The following is a 23,543-nucleotide window of genomic DNA, read 5'->3' as shown; positions in this document are numbered from 1 at the left end:
TCACATCAGGGCCAACGCATGGGCTCACATTGTCAATTTTTCCATTTCCATGTCTTTACTGGCACAAGTTCTTCATCATCTTCAATTTCTTCTTCTTCTTCTGAATCCCTCCTCTCTGTTTCGTCTTGTTTCTGTTTCTTCTCTTTTCTCGTAGGGCACTCTGAATTCCAATGTCCTTTCTCCTGACAACGATCTTAGGTATCTTGACTTTTGTCTCTCTTTCTTAGACGAAGCAGGTATTTTGGAGACAAATACCCATTTACCTTTGCAGATATAGCAAACTTCATTAGCACACACTTTCGTATGACTCTCATCAAATCAACGACCAAAAGAGTAAGTTTTGTTGTCACTTTCGCCTGTGAATTATGCTTTCGTATGACTTTTAGCAAATATTTGACCAGCAGGTCGATCTCTGCTGACTCTTCCATCTTCTTGATCGTTTGAGAGCGGAATGAATACTCTGACGCTAAGACACTCTCCTTATATACATGGACCTGCTGCGTATGAAACCTAGTCAAATGTAATTTTGCAATAAGATGAAACGATTTCATTGAGGAAGTAAAAGGCAATGATGTACCGTATCGCCTCACACAAAACTTGAAGTGTTTGCTCAGATCCGTGTCAGCAATTTCGAAGACGACATAACTGAGCTTTCATCAATGCTCTCCATTTATGCCACAAAACCACGAGTCCTGATTCACGCCAAAAGAAGTTTCGTTCGGTCCATAAAATATAGTGTCATATCTGAGAAACGCAAAAACGAACTTCCAGAAAACTGAGAACGACGGCTTACACCTACAACGTGAAATGTATGAGTTCAAGTAGTGCGTAAAACTTAGTCAAATTAAATTTTTATAGTCAAGACGAAACGATCTCTTTTCGAAGAAGAAAGCAGACACCAAGCGACAATGGCGATCCGTGTCACACAACACTTTTCAAAATGTATATGATCAGAGGTTTGTTCTAGCGATCTGCACGGTTAAATTAATTGTTGATGTATTTTGTAATAAGACGGACACAATTTCCATGGGATCGCCCATGGAACCATTGTTCGTGCATTAGTTTAATTTTTTAAAATATTTTTTTTATATAAATCGCCTATAGGATAGACCCAGTAAAGCATGGCCATTCTCGTCACTGTGTGAATAGCTACTCAAGTCAATTCGAAGTGAACGCGGTAAGAAAATAAGTATAGCCAATGAAATGGCTTACAACGGGTGATGCATTGTTTTGTTCTAGGACTGTGTGGCATAATAATCCCTATGTTCTTGCATTGTTACCATTACAGTGCAGACAGACTGAAATGTGAACTTACAAGCCCTCTTTGTGTGTGTTGTACCATTTCTTCTTACCACATCAAAATACTGAGCGTCACAGTATTGGTTCGCGTTTTCAAGCTGACCATTTTTTTTATATCTCACTTAAACATTTTAACATAAACACTCACACTCACATCGGTAGAGTCAGAACAGATGTGTTACAGTATTGAGGGGCATGTTATCTTTTTTTCTTTTTCAAACTAATAAATTTGGGGTTTGTATGAAGTAAAGAACCGAAAGTACAGTGAAACTCAAGGATGATGACCCAATCTGTCTGTCTATTGATGCATGTATTTACTTAAGAAGAAATATGACCTCTAAAACACAAAGAAATACGGCAAGCATGATTAGAATGAACATAACGATGTTTTCCTTCACGCCCGTGTAATTTAGAGCTTCAATCCTCTTTGAAGACAAACTTGGTCTCCTTTTGTAGGGCTTGAAATAATAAAAAACCTGAAAAAATCTTAAGCACTTTGCTATAGATAATTTCATCAACAGACTAAACAACATAAATACCGTTACAACACTAGAAAGCCTTAAGTCTTCTATCAAAAAGAAATGCATCAAAAAATTAAAGATTAACGATAACTAACCAATGAAACCGAATTTAACAAAGGCAGTGACATGTGAAGAAATGGCTCTCACTTTGGAAAGGTAGGCGAATGTACTCTGTCATGCACCATCAACTTGAAAAAAAGTTATAAACAGAGAGAAACCTGAATTCAAAATTCAGTTGTTTTTTTTCTTCAAAATTGTTTCGTTTCTTTTTTCTTTTTTTGGAACAAATCTAAGCACTAATATAGAGTGGAAAAGGGAAAATGCACATACAAGCTTTGATATTTCTGAAAAAATGAGGGGATATTCCTAACGTTCATAACCACCTATGGACTTGGACTTGTCTGTGACTTATCCACAAAACAAGATGTACATATTTCTGGTCAAGCTGCAAGTGTGTGCGTGTTTTTGAAAATGGTAAAAATTGGATATACAATTTTCTCGTAACACTTATAAAGTGAAGAGTCTTTGCAAGTGTCAAAAGCCAAAGTCATATAAGTTTTGTATTTTGTACGGCTTGTAAAGATTTCCACTTTAGAAAATGTGAAGTATGACAAGTTATTATCACAAACAGAAGTGGAACATAGGGGCTTGCAAGAAAGAAAATAACCCAGACAGTTGGTGTCATCAAAAGTGCTAGAGACGGTACCCGAACTTGCTTGCTTGCTTACTTGAATTAAAGTGATTTTCGCTCTAATGGAGCATATATCACTGGTTTAATAACGCACCGCGTGATTTTTAATTACTCCGGGGGAAGGAAAGAGAGCCTCATCTCCCAGGCTTTTATGTACTCACAGACTACTTTTAAATTTAGCCACTCAGGTGTAGGACTAGCTAGTCCTTAACAACCTGACTGAAAGGCTTTAAACATGAGTGGGAATAGTCTCACCACACACTCATTTTTCTGTCCGAGCGTGGTAAAGGAGGAAAAAAGGTGCTCAAAAAGACAGCCATGGGTGTTAAGTACTCAACAAAACGCTAGCCCGTACTTATTTCAAATCAAGTCCCGTTTTTGCTAATGGACAGTAAAAAGTACCAATAATGTGTTAACCACTTGTGCAATTAGTTCAAATCTAACGAGTCTGTTAAATTTCCTACTTCCTAACATATCTATCTAATATTAGTACTTAGTGTACATAAAAATATCCATACTGATCTTATTTAAATTATTATGTCTAAGAGACATATACCAGTTTGGTCACTGTTAGGTTTAAAAAGTTAAGTTTGTTGCGGTGTTCCAATAGGTCAACTTTGTTTCGAGAATAGTTTAGTCAAGGAGGGATACCAAGCCAAATATGGTTCCCTAGTTAATAAAAAGCAATCTTTTGGAGCCCTAAAAAAGGCTGTTTTTTCTGTTAGAAGGTAACACGTCTCTCTTTTGCTTTCACGTTCTTTCCCGCTCTCCTAGTCTCATTATTCTTGATATCAGGAAATGCGTAGCCATGATGGGCGGCAATGTAAGCAGCGGCTTCTACCAGTTGACTGAGGGGGTATCCAGTGTAGGTTTGTCTGTAGAATTGGGGAAGAACTCTGACCCTAATCCCCATTGAGAAGGTCTTGGTTTAAAGGTGTCTAGAGATTTGTAGGCAACGTATTGTATGGCTCTAATAAACTACCCTGCTTTGTTGACGTCATACAATGCTTGATCTAGTCCCTTTTCAGTGTACTTCTCAACGAGGGTCAGCGTCCCCCTCCTCCTCCTCAACCGCCTCAATTTCCTCTTCTGGTTCTGATGCTAATTCTTTAGTTGAGGTAGATAGTTTCAAATCCGCTGCTATGGTGTCTGTCGCTGTTATTGTTGTTGTGGTTGTTCTTTCAGCTGAGATTGCCTGTAGTATCGGAGTGAGAAAAGAACGTTGTTGTTGTTGTAGGGTTTAACGCCATTTTTCAGCACGCGATAGGCTAAACATGGCGGCCAGTATTAATGGTGGAGGAAGAATCCGGGAAAAACCTGGAAAGAACCACCGACCCACGAGAAGCTACTGGCAAGCTTTCTCACATACCCACATTAGCCGAATCCGAGACTCGAACCCACGCAGACAAAGGTGAGATGACAGTGATCCGTAACGGAGAGCGCTTTAGACCACTCGGCCACTCTGGGCTCAGAAAAGAACGTAGTGCCTCCGATAATTACATTTGAGTTTGCCATACCGTTTGTCTAACATAATTGGCCCTTTGTTTTGCCACCACTCTTTCCGGGGCAGGTTGTTTGTTAGGTATAGTCGGCTGTTGACTAGATGTTATTTGTGTTCTCGAGGTGGGTGGAGTGCTAACTGGCTAGGTCTGCATTTCTTGCTCCCGCTACTGTTGCGTATATTTCTTCCCTCCACACCGAGTTCTGGGCCTAATTCTTTTAATTTCGTTGTACCCGAACTTACATTATCAATATTATCACCAACAAAAAAAAAAAAAACGCACAAACCTAATAGAAACACTCACTCACTTTGTTACAGAACATTACTATTTTTAAAATTTTGATAAGCGACGGAAACGAAGGACTTAGAGTCGCACTTTCTAACCAAGATAAAGAAATCATGTGCTGATAGACTCACTTCTGTATTTTTTCTTCTAACTGACTAACATATCATAGGCAATGGAATGTTATTTCTTTTCGAGAGTATGGGGTAGCCCTGAATTTTTTTTTTTTTGGAACTTGAAGCTATGGCGGTCGCTTAGGTAAGCATAATGGTCACAAAACCATCGATGTACTTTCACATCGTTTCTAGAAGAATGACGAGGATCAAAATGAGTCACTAAATGTTCTAAAGAATAGCCCAGGCTGCAATGATGCAGAAAATACACACAGTACTGTCCACACACCTAGGAATATGTGCCTTGTTATTTCACATTATTGAATCGTGTGGTCTGAGCATTTCTTCTCATAAAGTCAATGATATCGTCTTCCAAAGGGGGCAGTCCATAGGAATCAAAATATTCCACACATCCTTCTTGAGGAAAGTAGACGGCTACCCAGTGGGTTCCTCGGAGATGACTGTCGTCCGTGTTGATCACATAAGTTTGATGGTTTAGAGGTGTGCAATGAGGGAGTTCATCTTTAGCACAGACGACAGGATTCCAAGAAGCAGTGTACAAACTGTGGTTCAAAAGGTAATAAAGTTCTCAGGTATCCATTTTTTGTTTTTTTTCTTCTTCACAGGTAATGATAAATGATCAATTCGATCCTGACTTTTTGCTTGAAAATGTCTGACAAGTAACCGTTTCTTCGCCTTGTCGGGGCCCCGAGTGGCCGAGTGGTCTAAAGCGCTCTCCGTTACGGATCATTGCCATCTCACCTCTGTCTGCGTGGGTTCGAGTCTCGGATTCATCCAATGTGGGTATGTGAGAAAGCTTGTCAGTAGCTTCTCGTGGGTCGGTGGTTCTTTCTGGCGTTTTCCCGGTTCTTCCTCCACCATTAATACTGGCCGCCATGTATAGCCTATCGTGTGCTGAAAAATGGCGTTAAACCACACAACACCATCTTCGCCTTGTCTCCCAACTCTGATCCAACAGAGCTTCAATGCGATGGATCTCTTGAGTTGTTAATGGAGGACAATAATGTTCAAGCAAGCCTTTATACCACTGTTGTAACACTTCTTCTTCCGAGATGAGACTGCAAGCTTCGTCCAGATATTCGTCCAATTTTTCTTCTTGACTCAGTATCAGGCAGTTATCGTGTTGAATTTCACTGGGATGATCGTTATGACATCCATAGCAATCTTTCTTGATCAATTCCTTAATTTTTTTTCTGTCAAGACTATAGCATAACGGGAAACTAAATGTGATTCTTGTTCTGGCCATCTAGACTTCATCATGATGACTTCTTCGTCTTTGTCTTGGGGTTCTCCTTCCTCAGGATCTTCACATTCCATGTCCAAAGAATCCCTACTATACAAACATTGATAAAAGTCTTCCATGACTTCTAATAGTCTAGAATGACTTCTCTCAAACTGTTGGTTTATATCGTATTGTCCAATTCAGCATACAGGATGACGTTCACCGTATTATCTGCGCGTAGATTTTCTGCAAACTGAAATTCCATACGCATCTGGCCGGATTGTATAGGGTGAAAATGTCCCTCCTCGCTGTCTTGACTTACAATTCGTTAGAGAACCGTTTTCGAAAATGGAGTTTCACTGTAACTTTCCCTTTGGAGAATGGAATATTTTGTCCCAGATCTCCTTTTATAGCAATGTTGACAGTGTCTAAATACGACTTACTGAGGGGCAAATAGTGAGGATGTACAAATTCACGGTGTAGGTGATAGGTGTTTGCACCTTCCTGGTCATTGTTTGTGGTACTATCCACTTTGAAAGGAATGACACGCAGTAACGGAACAGAGGTGTGTCCCACCACGTTGTACTCCACCACATCGGAATACACAAAGATAAAATTAAGTCCTTGGTTCAGTTCTACCGGGTTTCCAAAAGCTCTGTAAAAATCCATATTACTTTTGATCTTGGGGCTCATATTGTTTGCGACCATTTCTGCATGTCCACCCAAAATTTCAAACAAACTACCATTGAACCTGAGGGACAATGTGTCCGTATCTTGAAATTTGATCACGAGACGATGAGCCACTTTATGGTACTCAATCTTAACACTTTTTTGGCTCTGTTCAGCGCTTTGCCAAAGGCTAAGTTGAACCTGTCCGCAATAGTGTCCACCAAATATTCACCACTAAAATAATAACCTGAAGGAATTTTCAAGGTGTTGATAATGAAGGCTGGATTGCTGGCTGGTCTTGTGTCCCCTAAAAACCCGATTTTGCTGATTTCTTCCTCCAATTGGGCATTCAGGATTTCCACCTCGAAAGTGATTTGCTTTTCGGAAATGTTTTTGATTTGTGTTGGGTGAATGATTTCCACTAAAGCCACTTCCCAATGGGCTTCGTGATCTAACTGGATGGTCTGAGGTAATTTGACCGTGTAACAGCACAACGTGTTCTTGGGAAACACCTCCATGGAACTGTCACTGGGTAAGGTTAAGTAAAATTGGTTCTTATTGCTCATAATTCCAGAGTTTTCTGGCTCTCCGAGGCGATACTGGAAGTTAGAGGAGTGTCTCCGCCCAAAATGGGGTTGTTGTTGGAGTGGTGACTGGCACTGACACTGGACACAAGGTTCCCGTTGTTCCCGTTCGAGGAGAATTTCAGGGAGGGATTAGGAAGCAGGTAAGCGATGTAACTGCTCAATACAATGGTCCACAAGTGTTTGTCTCCTTGTTGGAAACTCAGATTCTCAATGGCTGCACCGATGACACAATACACCACGAAAGTTTGGCAGAAAAAGACGATTTGCGTTTTAGGCACACGTTTTCCATACCACACCCACAAGGGTTGTGTTTGTAAATCTTGCAGAGAAGAATTGGGTGAAGGAGTGATCGCAGTAGCTGAATCTGTGTGAAAGGGCATGATGGTCACTTCTTTTTATAGTGCGAAGCGTCGATGCAAGAATGAAAACTGGGTGGATATCCTTTCCAACGTACTTTGACTTCTTTGACACGTCGTTTGCCCACTTTACGGTTTCTGCGTTTGACAATGCCTTTGATGTCGTACACGTCGTTTTTTTTTGGTGACACGACTTGATTTGAAATAAGTACGGGCTAGCGTTTTGTTGAGTACTTAACACCCATGGCTGTCTTTTTGAGCACCTTTTTTCCTCCTTTACCACGCTCGGACAGAAAAATGAGTGTGTGGTGAGACTATTCCCACTCATGTTTAAAGCCTTTCAGTCAGGTTGTTAAGGACTAGCTAGTCCTACACCTGAGTGGCTAAATTTAAAAGTAGTCTGTGAGTACATAAAAGCCTGGGAGATGAGGCTCTCTTTCCTTCCCCCGGAGTAATTAAAAATCACGCGGTGCGTTATTAAACCAGTAATATATGCTCCATTAGAGCGAAAATCACTTTAATTCAAGTAAGCAAGCAAGCAAGTTCGGGTACCGTCTCTAGCACTTTTGATGACACCAACTGTCTGGGTTATTTTCTTTCTTGCAAGCCCCTATGTTCCACTTCTGTTTGTGATAATAACTTGTCATACTTCACATTTTCTAAAGTGGAAATCTTTACAAGCCGTACAAAATACAAAACTTATATGACTTTGGCTTTTGACACTTGCAAAGACTCTTCACTTTATAAGTGTTACGAGAAAATTGTATATCCAATTTTTACCATTTTCAAAAACACGCACACACTTGCAGCTTGACCAGAAATATGTACATCTTGTTTTGTGGATAAGTCACAGACAAGTCCAAGTCCATAGGTGGTTATGAACGTTAGGAATATCCCCTCATTTTTTCAGAAATATCAAAGCTTGTATGTGCATTTTCCCTTTTCCACTCTATATTAGTGCTTAGATTTGTTCCAAAAAAAGAAAAAAGAAACGAAACAATTTTGAAGAAAAAAAACAACTGAATTTTGAATTCAGGTTTCTCTCTGTTTATAACTTTTTTTCAAGTTGATGGTGCATGACAGAGTACATTCGCCTACCTTTCCAAAGTGAGAGCCATTTCTTCACATGTCACTGCCTTTGTTAAATTCGGTTTCATTGGTTAGTTATCGTTAATCTTTAATTTTTTGATGCATTTCTTTTTGATAGAAGACTTAAGGCTTTCTAGTGTTGTAACGGTATTTATGTTGTTTAGTCTGTTGATGAAATTATCTATAGCAAAGTGCTTAAGATTTTTTCAGGTTTTTTATTATTTCAAGCCCTACAAAAGGAGACCAAGTTTGTCTTCAAAGAGGATTGAAGCTCTAAATTACACGGGCGTGAAGGAAAACATCGTTATGTTCATTCTAATCATGCTTGCCGTATTTCTTTGTGTTTTAGAGGTCATATTTCTTCTTAAGTAAATACATGCATCAATAGACAGACAGATTGGGTCATCATCCTTGAGTTTCACTGTACTTTCGGTTCTTTACTTCATACAAACCCCAAATTTATTAGTTTGAAAAAGAAAAAAAGATAACATGCCCCTCAATACTGTAACACATCTGTTCTGACTCTACCGATGTGAGTGTGAGTGTTTATGTTAAAATGTTTAAGTGAGATATAAAAAAAAATGGTCAGCTTGAAAACGCGAACCAATACTGTGACGCTCAGTATTTTGATGTGGTAAGAAGAAATGGTACAACACACACAAAGAGGGCTTGTAAGTTCACATTTCAGTCTGTCTGCACTGTAATGGAAAACAATGCAAGAACATAGGGATTATTATGCCACACAGTCCTAGAACAAAACAATGCATCACCCGTTGTAAGCCATTTCATTGGCTATACTTATTTTCTTACCGCGTTCACTTCGAATTGACTTGAGTAGCTATTCACACAGTGACGAGAATGGCCATGCTTTACTGGGTCTATCCTATAGGCGATTTATATAAAAAAAATATTTTAAAAAATTAAACTAATGCACGAACAATGGTTCCATGGGCGATCCCATGGAAATTGTGTCCGTCTTATTACAAAATACATCAACAATTAATTTAACCGTGCAGATCGCTAGAACAAACCTCTGATCATATACATTTTGAAAAGTGTTGTGTGACACGGATCGCCATTGTCGCTTGGTGTCTGCTTTCTTCTTCGAAAAGAGATCGTTTCGTCTTGACTATAAAAATTTAATTTGACTAAGTTTTACGCACTACTTGAACTCATACATTTCACGTTGTAGGTGTAAGCCGTCGTTCTCAGTTTTCTGGAAGTTCGTTTTTGCGTTTCTCAGATATGACACTATTTTTTATGGACCGAACGAAATTTCTTTTGGCGTGAATCAGGACTCGTGGTTTTGTGGCATAAATGGAGAGCATTGATGAAAGCTCAGTTATGTCGTCTTCGAAATTGCTGACACGGATCTGAGCTAACACTTCAGGTTTTGTGTGAGGCGATACGGTACATCATTGCCTTTTACTTCCTCAATGAAATCGTTTCATCTTATTGCAAAATTACATTTGGCTAGGTTTCATACGCAGCAGGTCCCTGTATATAAAGAGAGTGTCTTAGCGTCAGAGTATTCATTCCACTCTCAAACGATCAAGAAGATGGAAGAGTCAGCAGAGATCGACCTGCTGGTCAAATATTTGCTAAAAGTCATACGAAAGCATAATTCACAGGCGAAAGTGGCAACAAAACTTACTCTTTTGGTCGTTGATTTGATGAGAGTCATACGAAAGTGTGTGCTAATGAAGTTTGCTATTTCTGCAAAGGTAAATGGGTATTTGTCTCCAAAATACCTGCTTCGTCTAAGAAAGAGAGACAAAAGTCAAGATACCTAAGATCGTTGTCAGGAGAAAGGACACTGGAATTCAGAGTGCCCTACGAGAAAAGAGAAGAAACAGAAACAAGACGAAACAGAGAGGAGGGATTCAGAAGAAGAAGAAGAAATTGAAGATGATGAAGAACTTGTGCCAGTAAAGACATGGAAATGGAAAAATTGACAATGTGAGCCCATGCGTTGGCCCTGATGTGAAATTTCATACTACCTTCTAAAATAGAATAGACTATAAAGAAAACGTAAGTGTCTCTTGGTCTTGACATTGTATAATAAGGATGGCGTGTTTTGTTTTTACTCACACTTTATGAAATTGTGCTCTTTCAGCTCTCTATCCCTCTGGATCATGTTTTAGTTAGAATTGAAATGGAAGGATGTTTTCCTTCACGCACGCTCTTTAGGCATGCAAGTCCGTAAACAATAGTCAGTCTATTCATCCATCATTTTGTGTCTTGATGTTTCCTAAAGCACACACTGATGCCATAAAATAACGGGTTAAATGGGTTTTGTAGTGTTGGGAGTGGGGGGTGGGGTGGGGTGTAGGTGTTTGGCAGAGTTGGTCATTGCAGGTGAGGGCTTAGGTGCTTTCAAAAAACTTTTTCTTCTTCACTCTGTGTTGATGGAATATAATGGGTTATTTTCTTCACTCTCTGTTGATAGTATATATATAAAGGGTTATTTCTTCACTCCGTGTGGATAGTGTATAATGGTTTTCTTCTTCCCTCTGTGGTGTGTGTGTGTGTGTGTGTGTGTGTGTGTTAGCGTACGTTGTGTAGATCGTATATTTGGTTGTTTTTTTCTTCTTCCTCTCGAGTGTGGATAGTATATTTGGGGTTTGTATGCGTTCGCGTACGTTTGTATGGATAGTATATTTGGGGTTTGTATGCGTTCGCGTACGTTTGTGTGGACAGTTTATTTGGGGTTTGTATGCGTTCGCGTACGTTTGTGTGGATAGTTTATTTGGGGTTTGTATTATTTCCCTTCTGTGTTGATAGTATATTTGGATTTTGTTTTTTCCTCTTCCCTGTGTGTGCGTGTGTGTGTGTGTATTGGTCTCTGTTTGTCCCTATAAAACTCACTTTATCCCTATCAGATACGCTCTACCTACCTACCTACAGTAGCGCGTATTCAGGTCAGCCACTTGCAACACTGTTGCCATTTATCCCCTAGTGTTCTGTACAGTGACGTCACTGACGCTGGAAATTTTGGGACTATAAATATGGACTTGGGGATTTCCACATTTTGTAGCTATACATATATACTAGAATTCTTAAAGAGGAACGTCACTCAAGCTGAGGCTATAAAAAGACAGTGGGATTTTCCAAAGGAATAACCCACAAGTTGGAGCTATAAATAGATAGTGGGATTTCATAGGAATTTCAGCTGATTATAGATACATAGGTATTTATCCACGATCGTCACAGAAGTTGATATTGTAAGTAGTTACTAATTTTATCCATTTTATTGTGTGTGTGTGTTCGCGTACGTTGACTAGGTTTCATACGCAGCAGGTCCATGTATATAAGGAGAGTGTCTTAGCGTCAGAGTATTCATTCCACTCTCAAACGATCAAGAAGATGGAAGAGTCAGCAGAGATCGACCTGCTGGTCAAATATTTGCTAAAAGTCATACGAAAGCATAATTCACAGGCGAAAGTGGCAACAAAACTTACTCTTTTGGTCGTTGATTTGATGAGAGTCATACGAAAGTGTGTGCTAATGAAGTTTGCTATATCTGCAAAGGTAAATGGGTATTTGTCTCCAAAATACCTGCTTCGTCTAAGAAAGAGAGACAAAAGTCAAGATACCTAAGATCGTTGTCAGGAGAAAGGACATTGGAATTCAGAGTGCCCTACGAGAAAAGAGAAGAAACAGAAACAAGACGAAACAGAGAGGAGGGATTCAGAAGAAGAAGAAGAAATTGAAGATGATGATGAACTTGTGCCAGTAAAGACATGGAAATGGAAAAATTGACAATGTGAGCCCATGCGTTGGCCCTGATGTGAAATTTCATACTACCTTCTAAAATAGAATAGACTATAAAGAAAACGTAAGTGTCTCTTGGTCTTGACATTGTATAATAAGGATGGCGTGTTTTGTTTTTACTCACACTTTATGAAATTGTGCTCTTTCAGCTCTCTATCCCTCTGGATCATGTTTTAGTTAGAATTGAAATGGAAGGATGTTTTCCTTCACGCACGCTCTTTAGGATGCAAGTCCGTAAACAATAGTCAGTCTATTCATCCATCATTTTGTGTCTTGATGTTTCCTAAAGCACACACTGATGCCATAAAATAACGGGTTAAATGGGTTTTGTAGTGTTGGGAGTGGGGGTGGGGTGGGGTGTAGGTGTTTGGCAGAGTTGGTCATTGCAGGTGAGGGCTTAGGTGCTTTCAAAAAACTTTTTCTTCTTCACTCTGTGTTGATGGAATATAATGGGTTATTTTCTTCACTCTCTGTTGATAGTATATATATAAAGGGTTATTTCTTCACTCCGTGTGGATAGTGTATAATGGTTTTCTTCTTCCCTCTGTGGTGTGTGTGTGTGTGTGTGTGTGTTAGCGTACGTTGTGTAGATCGTATATTTGGTTGTTTTTTTCTTCTTCCTCCCGAGTGTGGATAGTATATTTGGGGTTTGTATGCGTTCGCGTACGTTTGTATGGATAGTATATTTGGTGTTTGTATGCGTTCGCGTATGTTTGTGTGGATAGTTTATTTGGGGTTTGTATGCGTTCGCGTACGTTTGTGTGGATAGTTTATTTGGGGTTTGTATTATTTCCCTTCTGTGTTGATAGTATATTTGGATTTTGTTTTTTCCTCTTCCCTGTGTGTGTGTGTGTGTATTGGTCTCTGTTTGTCCCTATAAAACTCACTTTATCCCTATCAGATACACTCTACCTACCTACCTACAGTAGCGCGTATTCAGGTCAGCCACTTGCAACACTGTTGCCATTTATCCCCTAGTGTTCTGTACAGTGACGTCACTGACGCTGGAAATTTTGAGACTATAAATATGGACTTGGGGATTTCCACATTTTGTAGCTATACATATATACTAGAATTCATAAACAGGAACGTCACTCAAGCTGAGGCTATAAAAAGACAGTGGGATTTTCCAAAGGAATAACCCACAAGTTGGAGCATAAATAGATAGTGGGATTTCATAGGAATTTCAGCTGATTATAGATACCTAGGTATTTATCCACGATCGACACAGAAGTTGATATTGTAAGTAGTTACTAATTTTATCCATTTTATTGTGTGTGTGTGTGTTCGCGTACGTTGTGTAGATCGTATATTTGGCTGTTTTTTCTTTTTTCCTCCCGAGTGTGGATAGTATATTTGGGGTTTGTATGCGTTAGCGACCTTGTGTGGATAGTATATTTGGGGTTTGTATGCGTTCGCGTACGTTTGTGTGGATAGTTTATTTGGGGTTTGTATTATCTCCCCTCTGTGTTGATAGTATATTTGGGATTTGTTTTTTCCTCTTCCCTCTGTGTGTGTGTGTGTGTGTATGCGTGTGTGTGCGTGTGTCTGCGCGCGTATGTTGTGTGTGTGTGTGTGTGTGTGTGTGTGTATTGGTCTCTGTCCCTATAAAACTCACTTTATCCCTATCAGATACACTCTACCTGCCTACCTACAGTAGCGCGTATTCAGGTCAGCCACTTGCAACACTGTTGCCATTTATCCCCTAGTGTTCAGTACAGTGACGTCACTGACGCTGGAAATTTTGAGACTATAAATATGGACTTGGGGATTTCCACATTTTGTAGCTATACATATATACTAGAATTCATAAACAGGAACGTCACTCAAGCTGAGGCTATAAAAAGACAGTGGGATTTTCCAAAGGAATAACCCACAAGTTGGAGCTATAAATAGATAGTGGGATTTCATAGGAATTTCAGCTGATTATAGATACCTAGGTATTTATCCACGATCGTCACAGAAGTTGATATTGTAAGTAGTTACTAATTTTATCCATTTTATTGTGTGTGTGTGTGTTCGCGTACGTTGTGTAGATCGTATATTTGGCTGTTTTTTTTTCTTCCTCCCGAGTGTGGATAGTATATTTGGGGTTTGTATGCGTTAGCGACCTTGTGTGGATAGTATATTTGGGGTTTGTATGCGTTCGCGTACGTTTGTGTGGATAGTTTATTTGGGGTTTGTATTATCTCCCCTCTGTGTTGATAGCATATTTGGGGTTTGTTTTTTCCACTTCCCTCTCTGTGTGTGTGTGTGTATGCGTGTGTGTGCGTGTGTCTGCGCGCGTATGTTGTGTGTGTGTGTGTGTGTGTGTGTATTGGTCTCTGTCCCTATAAAACTCACTTTATCCCTATCAGATACACTCTACCTGCCTACCTACGGTAGCGCGTATTCAGGTCAGCCACTTGCAACACTGTTGCCATTTATCCCCTAGTGTTCAGTACAGTGACGTCACTGACGCTGGAAATTTTGAGACTATAAATATGGACTTGGGGATTTCCACATTTTGTAGCTATACATATATACTAGAGTTCATAAACAGGAACGTCACTCAAGCTGAGGCTATAAAAAGATAGTGGGATTTTCCAAAGGAATAACCCACAAGTTGGAGCTATAAATAGATAGTGGGATTTCATAGGAATTTCAGCTGATTATAGATACCTAGGTATTTATCCACGATCGTCACAAAAGTTGATATTGTAAGTATTTACTAATTTTATCCATTTTATAGTGTGTGTGTGTGTGTGTGTTCGCGTACGTTGTGTGGATCGTATATTTGGCTGTTTTTTTTCTTCCTCCCGAGTGTGGATAGTATATTTGGGGTTTGTATGCGTTAGCGACCTTGTGTGGATAGTATATTTGGGGTTTGTATGCGTTCGCGTACGTTTGTGTGGATAGTTTATTTGGGGTTTGTATTATCTCCCCTCTGTGTTGATAGTATATTTGGGATTTGTTTTTTCCTCTTCCCTCTGTGTGTGTGTGTGTGTGTGTGCGTGTGTGTGCGTGTGTCTGCGCGCGTATGTTGTGTGTGTGTGTGTGTATTGGTCTCTGTTTGTCCCTATAAATCTCACTTTATCCCTATCAGATACACTCTACCTACAGTAGCGCGTATTCAGGTCAGCCACTTGCAACACTGTTGCCATTTATCCCCTAGTGTTCAGTACAGTGACGTCACTGACGCTGGAAATTTTGAGACTATAAATATGGACTTGGGGATTTCCACATTTTGTAGCTATACATATATACTAGAGTTCATAAACAGGAACGTCACTCAACTGAAGCTATAAAAAGATAGTGGGATTTTCCAAAGGAATAACCCACAAGTTGGAGCTATAAATAGATAGTGGGATTTCATAGGAATTTCAGCTGATTATAGATACATAGGTATTTATCCACGATCGTCACAGAAGTTGATATTGTAAGTAGTTACTAATTTTATCCATTTTAGTCTAAACCATTGTAACTTAATTTTCGGGGATATGTTTATTTTCCTTTAAATTCTGGGACAATTTCGTCATTTTAGCGTTAATTTTAGTCACATCCATTTTGACGTTGAGCATTTCCTTGATTATAGCTATTTACAGCATCATTACAATTATGCAAATTTTTGAACACCCCAGCAAGATTTCAGGTCTTGGTAATGCTTTATATATAAATCTCACGCTTGTACTAGTGTATGTATGTTTCTGTCTCTGTTGTGTTTGACCCTCTACCATCATTGTCCCTAGACAATCCCACCATGTTCAATTCCCCTTGACGCTAGACAGTCCCACGATTTATTCCCATATTCAATTTCCCTTGACGCTAGACAGTCCCACGATTTTTCTCCATGTTCAATTCCCCTTGACGCTAGACAGTCCCACGATTTATTCCCATGTTAAATTCCCCTTGACGCTAGAGTGTCCCACGATTTTTCTCTATGTTAATTTTCCATTGACGCTAGAGTGTCCCAGGGGTCTCTGTAATGCTAATTCCCATTGACGCTAGGGTATAAGTATTCACTACTGCTGGTCCAATTATAATGTTTATCTGGTATACGCATGCAAATGTGGATTCTCAACCGTATTGAATTTAGCGACGTCAATTACACAACAACGCGGGTAGTGATGCAGATTTACAACCTGTAGTTGCAAGTGCTAACGGCAATTTCAATGATGAATTTCCTCAGCGTAAGGGCAACTTCGTGGAGGCTCATTACGAGTTTATTAGCAACGCCTCTCAGTCACAATTTTGGATTCGCAAGGTTAGCTTCGACGCACCCATAAGAACAACCACAACAATGCAATTTGGCTTTGTGTGGCTGGCACTGACGGAAAAGTTATACAGGAAACATTAATATTGTGGATACCTGTGATATCTCCTTCATTAACCACAGATTGTTGTTGTTTATACAGTCGGGAACCTCCTCGACGCTGTCATTTCTTGTGCATACCACATATGCGCACCAGTCAAGTACTGTTCAAGGGCAGTTTACATTTCAAAATACTCAGTCTCAAACTAACAAAACGTGTTCTTAGGGTTTCAACTATTGATCGAGACAATCAGCAAACTCATAAATAGAAAAATATATTTGGCAATGTATAAGTGACTGAGGCTTCGTTGGAGCTTGACTTCGACACCAGTCATAATACACATGCATATTACAATCTCTAGCCATATATGGACTGAAATTAAAACAATGATGTTAGTTTGCAAATATCCGAACGTGGTTTATATGCCACTATACCAAATGTATTACTTTTAACTGGAACACCTGGAGCAGTTTAGACAGTCCGTTGTTAACATTTATTTTCATGCATGTGTCGGTGACAATGGTGATGGTTTCAATTGTATGCTGTGATGCTCTCTGAAAGGACAGTTACTGGAGGGTGCTGGTAGCCGATGCACACGTGAAAAAATATTATTGCACTTTTTATATTTTTAAATAATTATGACCTCTTACGAAGTGAAGGCCTGCCTTAGTGAGAATCAGCTAGGGAAAATAGAAAACGCAATACAAAATTGTGGGATCACACTGAAACTTCCTCTAAGCAAAATTAACTGGAAATATGGTTGCCCAAACACAACTTGCTCAGTTTAATGCAGCCAAACACAATGACACTTCATTGGTGCTACAGTTATCCAAGTCAGAGGTGAAACTAATGCCAAAGACTGGTGGAATATTTCCATTCTATCGCGCAGATTCCAGCATTGTAAGCAGCATCGGCTCCAGTTGTTTTTATAGTGGATGGAGACAATTAACAGCAATTATAAATACGCAGCTTGAACCCAACACAGGTCGTCAAAAATCGTTTACATACAGGACAACCATGTCGTTGAGAGCTAAAGATGAAATCCAGTTTCAAGCATTTCGCGTTTCACGTTTGTCAGTAGGTTTATTTAACAGTCTTTGGCGTTTCTGTTTAAGATTTGATTTATCATGATGTATAAGTAATGTATGGTGATGAGGTTGCGGAATTTACTGAGGGGGTGTTAGACTAACTGGCAGCGGATGCTAACATTGATGTTGATTTTGTCCCACATATCGACGAATATCTGCATCAGAGTGGTGTTACAAGTCTCTTGTATACAATGAAATATAATCTTGTTAAGCACCAAAATGATACTGACCGTTGGAACCACCCATATGTACCAAAACCAAATCGAGGTCACTTTAGAATCATCGCACAGGCAAAAAACCCAAAACCGACTGTACAAAACACTCCTGCATCCTTTTTATAAAGGCAACGTGGTATTTACTATTGTACTATGGGTAACATTTACTAGGCAAAGAACGATCGTTAGATGCAAAATGTCTATGCGTAATCAATATCTTTTTTAATGAAAAGAGTGCTAATTTCTATAATTGTATACCAGTTGTACCGGTAAAAAGGATAATTTGTTAGAAGTGTGTGTGCGTCTTGCACTTAGGCGTGATGATTCAGGACAGGGTCCGCCGCCAGTTATGCAATGGTACTACACGACTGTATTATTAATAGAACAATTATATTGGACCCTCATTGTTACGGACGTAAAAATAAAAAAATAAAAAAAACAAGCGGAACAGGTGCGAGATGAAATAACCAAGACAGCCCATGACATTTTCGGAGCCGAATCGACAGTAACAGGTATTTCTGGAAGAGATAACAAATTAATTTCTATACGATTGCGTTCAAGAGTATTTTACTATTCCGAATTTCTTTGCATTGACATAAAGAAGTCTAAACAAGATCAGTAAACTTTATTCGTTGGCAATCGAGAATAAAGTAATTAGCGCAACCGAAGTCGCGGCATTATTGGCGGAAATGGAAAATCACCGACAATTCCAAGCACAAATAAGAAACCGCATTGCAGATTTACAGACAATAAAGGTTGAGTAAGCAATCTCCAATTTCATGAATTAAAATGTATTGCTCACACAACACGGTATAATGTACTACTTACCCACATATGTATTGGATCGCATAAGTATATGCTAGTAAGTCCCCTGGTCTAACGGGGATCGCATTATCAGGCATATTATGTTGAAACCTTCCTCCACAGTCACCATACTGAAGTGTGCACGAATCTATGAATAATAATAATACTAAAATTAAAAGAAAAATACAAAAACGTGACACATATTAAGTCCATAAAAAATCTCATTACAAATTTGACTGAAAGATAATGAATGCTTGTAACCAGAAAGGTTGCTGCTTAGAGATCTTATCTATAAAAGATCTAATTACAAATTTGACATAAAGATAATGAATGCTTGTACAAATGTAGCAAATACGAAAGCAATCAATCCATGCAAAATGAGTTTCTACTCTGCTGAAAGTGCGAGAACAAGAAACTGGACAATGAATCAAGTTTTAGAAGATCCCAGCAATTAGGTCCGACATTATAAGTGCATAAAAATTTAGCAAGAACACGCAGAGTTGGTCACGGTCTGGAGATTTACAAGATGAAGTAAATGCGTGAAGCTGATAAATAAAGCAAAGCAATATCTTAACCGATGTGATTTTAAAAGAGCTGGAAGGAAGTGTATTAGGTTAACTATAACAAGATGAAAATGGAAACGAATGGGCTAGATAAGTGGAAAGGAAGAAAACAATATTATCACAGAAAAGTCAGTAAAAATATAGTAAAAATGGGATTAATAAAGAGTGTCCCAAAAAAAAAAACACCCTCACATGAATCCTTGATTTAGAGTTGAAAAAGGTCCACTCTCTTTGTTCTATTATAAACCAAGATTGTTGATTCTTGTAAGTGAAATACACAACACAGTGTCACAGTCACATGGGGCATAAAGACAGTTCAGAACTGCGGATATATTCGGCTTTCCTCAACGTCAATATTTGGTAAAAGAGCTGACAGGGAAGGCTGAGGCTTTATATAGGTTGAAATAAGAGTGCCATCATTTTGCTTATTACCAACTCCTGATCTAACTTTTTCAAGTATAGTCATTATTACAACAACAACAATAGCAGTAATAGTATAGCTACATTTTGTGGATAACCCAATTAGTTTACAAAACTAATCTGACTTGAAACATAACTCTCGCCGATACCTTGTTCTGATAGAAATGGGTAACCCAACATCTGTGAAAGGCATGAAAATTGTGGTTGTTTAACTTTAAATGATCACCGCAGCAACATGGGAAAGCACACACACACACATACACAACAGCAGCAACGTGAGAAAAACTCCATATACAACTAATATGTTTGGAATTCGCATTGGTATTGCAATCTCACAAGATAATGTTGTTGGTATATCGCTGATTTATGATGTGCAGGAATGAGGCATTGTGCTAAACAAACGTGTTATTATCTTCCTTTTTGCAAACATTTGTAAGCTACATGCACACAAACTCCAACCACAAGTGCAGCGATTATGTATTTACAGTTTTCCTAGTCATTAGAAGGTTCATAAAACTCATTTAATTTTAGATTCCTTTTTTGAAGTCTTAGTTCAACACCGTGAGTCATACAGAGAAATGTCATCGTCCTATGCGTTTATGTCCTAAGTCACCAAATCTTGTTCTCGCAAAACTTCATTCAAGTAATCAGATGCCTTGATATGATTTAATTAAACTCTCCTGTCTTCCCTGATACCCTTGTTGTGGTTTATTTCCTCTAATTACATCTAAATCTAATCCAGACGGATGAAATAACTTCAACAGAAAGTTATGTCCTGTAAATGCTAGAGCGTTAGCTCATACCCCTCCTGGTATAACTTTGTTCAGATATTTTTTGATTGCTCTGTAGTTATGATTTTTTAATATTGTCAGTTTGCTGTATCTCTAATATTATGTTTACGTTTTAATTCAAGAGATGAAACACTGTTTGGATTGGAGTCCATTGGTGGGTTGGATGTGCATACAGAACGTTGAACAATCCAGTGAAATAAACCATACACAGAAGAACAAAAATTCAGCCATAACAAAAAGTATCGGTATTGATGATAGCACAAAGCATATGTTAATAACTGCTACACACCAATAGTAAATGCATCCTTACATTCAACCATCTATCCGAAGCAGACGGTTCATTTTGTAAACACAGCTAAATACTAATATGGGTACGTTCTCAACTTCCATTACAGCTGAAGGGCTCAAACTTGTACCGCGGTCAATCGAACAAAGATATATCATCTTTATATCGACACCTTGGACACAATGAAATTTCGAGTATAATACCTTCCCAAGAACACATGGAGGCAGCCAACAGGAGATAACGTGGGCGGATATCGAACCAATGACCCCTGAAGTACTAGTCTAATGCAGTTCATTACATTTGTCGATATAATTGTAAGAGTGATAGTAGCTGCTGTTATTATTGTATATCGTTGGCAGAGCTGGGGATGAATAGCTATTGTTATGATAAAATTGTTGTGGCAAAATGGACTATGGTTTCCATGTTACAAATGCGATTTGTTTTTCTCATATCCTATTCAACACAATTGTTCCAACAACTGGTAGAAAAGACAATTTATATCAATACTATTAACGCTACTTCCACTTTTCAAATATATACTAATAGTTACTAAAACCACCACCATTACCATTACTAGTACTATTAGTGGTACGCCTAATGTTTGGTGACTACTCCGGTAACCTAGTGGTTAAAGCGTCCACCTGGCTGAGTCATACCAAAACTCATTTTAAAAAATGGTACTTACAGCTGCCTCGCTAGGCGCTCAGCATTAAGAGGTTAGTATTATGACTGGTCGACCGGATGTCAGGATAATATGACTGGGTGGGACATCATGCTACATGTCTGCAGCACGCCCCAGTGCTAGACATCACCATACACTGCCACACTACAGATATCATAGCGATATGACTGAAACATTGTTAAAGCTACGTTAAAAGTCCAAATCATACACAGACACGCCTAATGTTTGGTCTTAAGCTCAAAGACTGTCAAAACGTACCCTTATGGTTAAATGAAGACTTTGATTCAAAACTAAAAGACACAGAATTAAAGTCAGTACCTATACGGCAAAAGCGACTAGGAGATAGTTGCAAAGCACTTCGGTAGGCACTGCTGACGACTGGACAATTGATTTCCACCTCAGCCAAAGCACAAACAGCAGACGCAAATGTAGATCTAAAAACAATATAACAGGAATGTTATTTATACATACATGCGGAGTGTCCAATTTGCCTAGACAAACATACACACTATGATTTTGTTCGTAAGCATGCTGGTTGGAAATTTAAGGCAAACAATACTTACCATATTTATTATTATATCTACATTACTACTGAACGCAATATGCTTATAGTTAATGATCAAATCCTTCAAATGTGTTACTACGTTTGAGGTAAACATTCAGTAATAGACAAATTCCATGATTTACAGTATTTTAGGGTGTAATGAAAATGTTAATGAAGGATTATCCGCACATTTCCTCCGAGGGATTCTAAATAGTATAGACCCTGAATATTACTTACGCAAAAAAATACTATTACCATATTTCATAAATTTAATTCACTGATTACAATACAAGAAGTTAATATATACTTTCTCATTGGTAGAGATATAATGATTATAAGGGTAGTTAGCATGATAGTTTTGTTGAAATGGGTATATTAGAGAATATTTATAGGGAACGCTTTGGAAATTATAAAATTAGTTTTTAATTTCTATTTGCCATGCCCCTTATTTTATATTCGATCCAATGTGCTCGGTAGTTTGTGTGAATCTTATTCAATCGATGTGTGTTAAACCTATGGACATATTTAAGAAATATGTTTTCCTTGGCTGCCATAACAACCCATCATGTCAAACCTTTGGACATTTGTAAAATTGGATTTCCCATTTTATCGAAAAGTCGCCCGTCATATTTTAGACATATAAACATCTTTTACTACAGGACTTCCAGTTTTGATCCCACCAATTACCCCAGATGTTAACCCTATTGCGATTATAACATGAATTTTACAGTGTAATATTAATTACTACTGAAGCCATGTATTAATTTCTGATGCCATAAAAGCGAAGCATTTCACCCTGAATATTAAGTTTAATTAGACCCCATACAGGACCAAACATTGTGATGTAACATTCCCGTCATTCCTGACAGAAACCATGCAACATAATGTACATCTATTTGTGAGTACTACTACCCGTGGGTTAGTTGATGAAAGGGTATTTGTCACCAAAAAACCGACGTGCTGAATAATAAAATGGGTGCTGGATGTAACTAGGGAAATGGGTGCTGGATGTAACTGGGGAATGCATAGCACGTAACAGGGTTTTGGATAGTATACAACTATGTGTTGATTAGTATGTGTGGAATGATGGATAGTAAATAACTGGGTATTGGTCACTACAGAGGCATGTTAGGCAGTAGATAACGTAGCTGGATAGTAGACGACTACGTATTGGTCACGATAAACAGCGCATCAGATAGTAGGGGTGTAGTGTTGGATAGCAGATAACTGTATATTGATAGCTGATAATTGGATTTTGGTTATTCCAAACGGCGCGTTGTATAGTAGTTAGCTAGGTCTTGTTAACTTTAAACCAAGTGTTAGATAGTTAATATAGTTTTAACATTACCTTTAACTACCTTTGCACATTATATCTATGGACATTTTTGTTAACACGGGATTGTCCATCTTATCCTCAGAGAGTTCCATAAGGATTTTAACATAGGTTATCCCATCTTGGTTGTCCTTAAGTGTTCGGTGTGTTTGCTCTCTCTGTGCTGCCCATTAAAGTCTACCAATTTATCTTACTTTACTCCATACATGATAGAATATAAATGCTTCTGCATGTATGTTCAAAATACTACCCATTTTCTCTATCATCAATTCACTGGTAATGTTATATGAATTTTAAGGGTGATAGTAAGTATTAGCTGTGTCTATAGGGGAATAACGGGGACGTTATAGAGTGAGAGGGTGGTTAGTTTTATTTATGGTGATGTCATCCAACATCAAG

At 38.6% G+C, this 23,543-nt stretch overlaps 1 protein-coding gene across 1 annotated transcript in view; it reads right to left on the bottom strand.

Moving 5' to 3' along the window:
* The window catches only part of LOC149800058 (uncharacterized), a 107,751-nt gene that overhangs the window by 12,786 nt on the left and 71,422 nt on the right, over positions 1–23,543 (bottom strand). The window contains exons 5-6 of the mRNA XM_089957180.1: positions 21,586–21,701; positions 18,550–18,673 (exon numbers count right to left, since the gene is read on the bottom strand). Of these exons, the coding sequence (XP_089813306.1) occupies positions 18,550–18,673; positions 21,586–21,701 (240 nt within the window). The remainder of the gene's footprint in view (positions 1–18,549; positions 18,674–21,585; positions 21,702–23,543) is intronic.

Source organism: Sinohyriopsis cumingii, chromosome 5 (assembly GCF_028554795.1).
Source record: "Sinohyriopsis cumingii isolate HCF-2022 chromosome 5, ASM2855479v2, whole genome shotgun sequence".
NCBI lineage: Eukaryota > Metazoa > Mollusca > Bivalvia > Unionida > Unionidae > Sinohyriopsis > Sinohyriopsis cumingii.
This window is presented reverse-complemented; position numbering and strand designations above follow the sequence as displayed.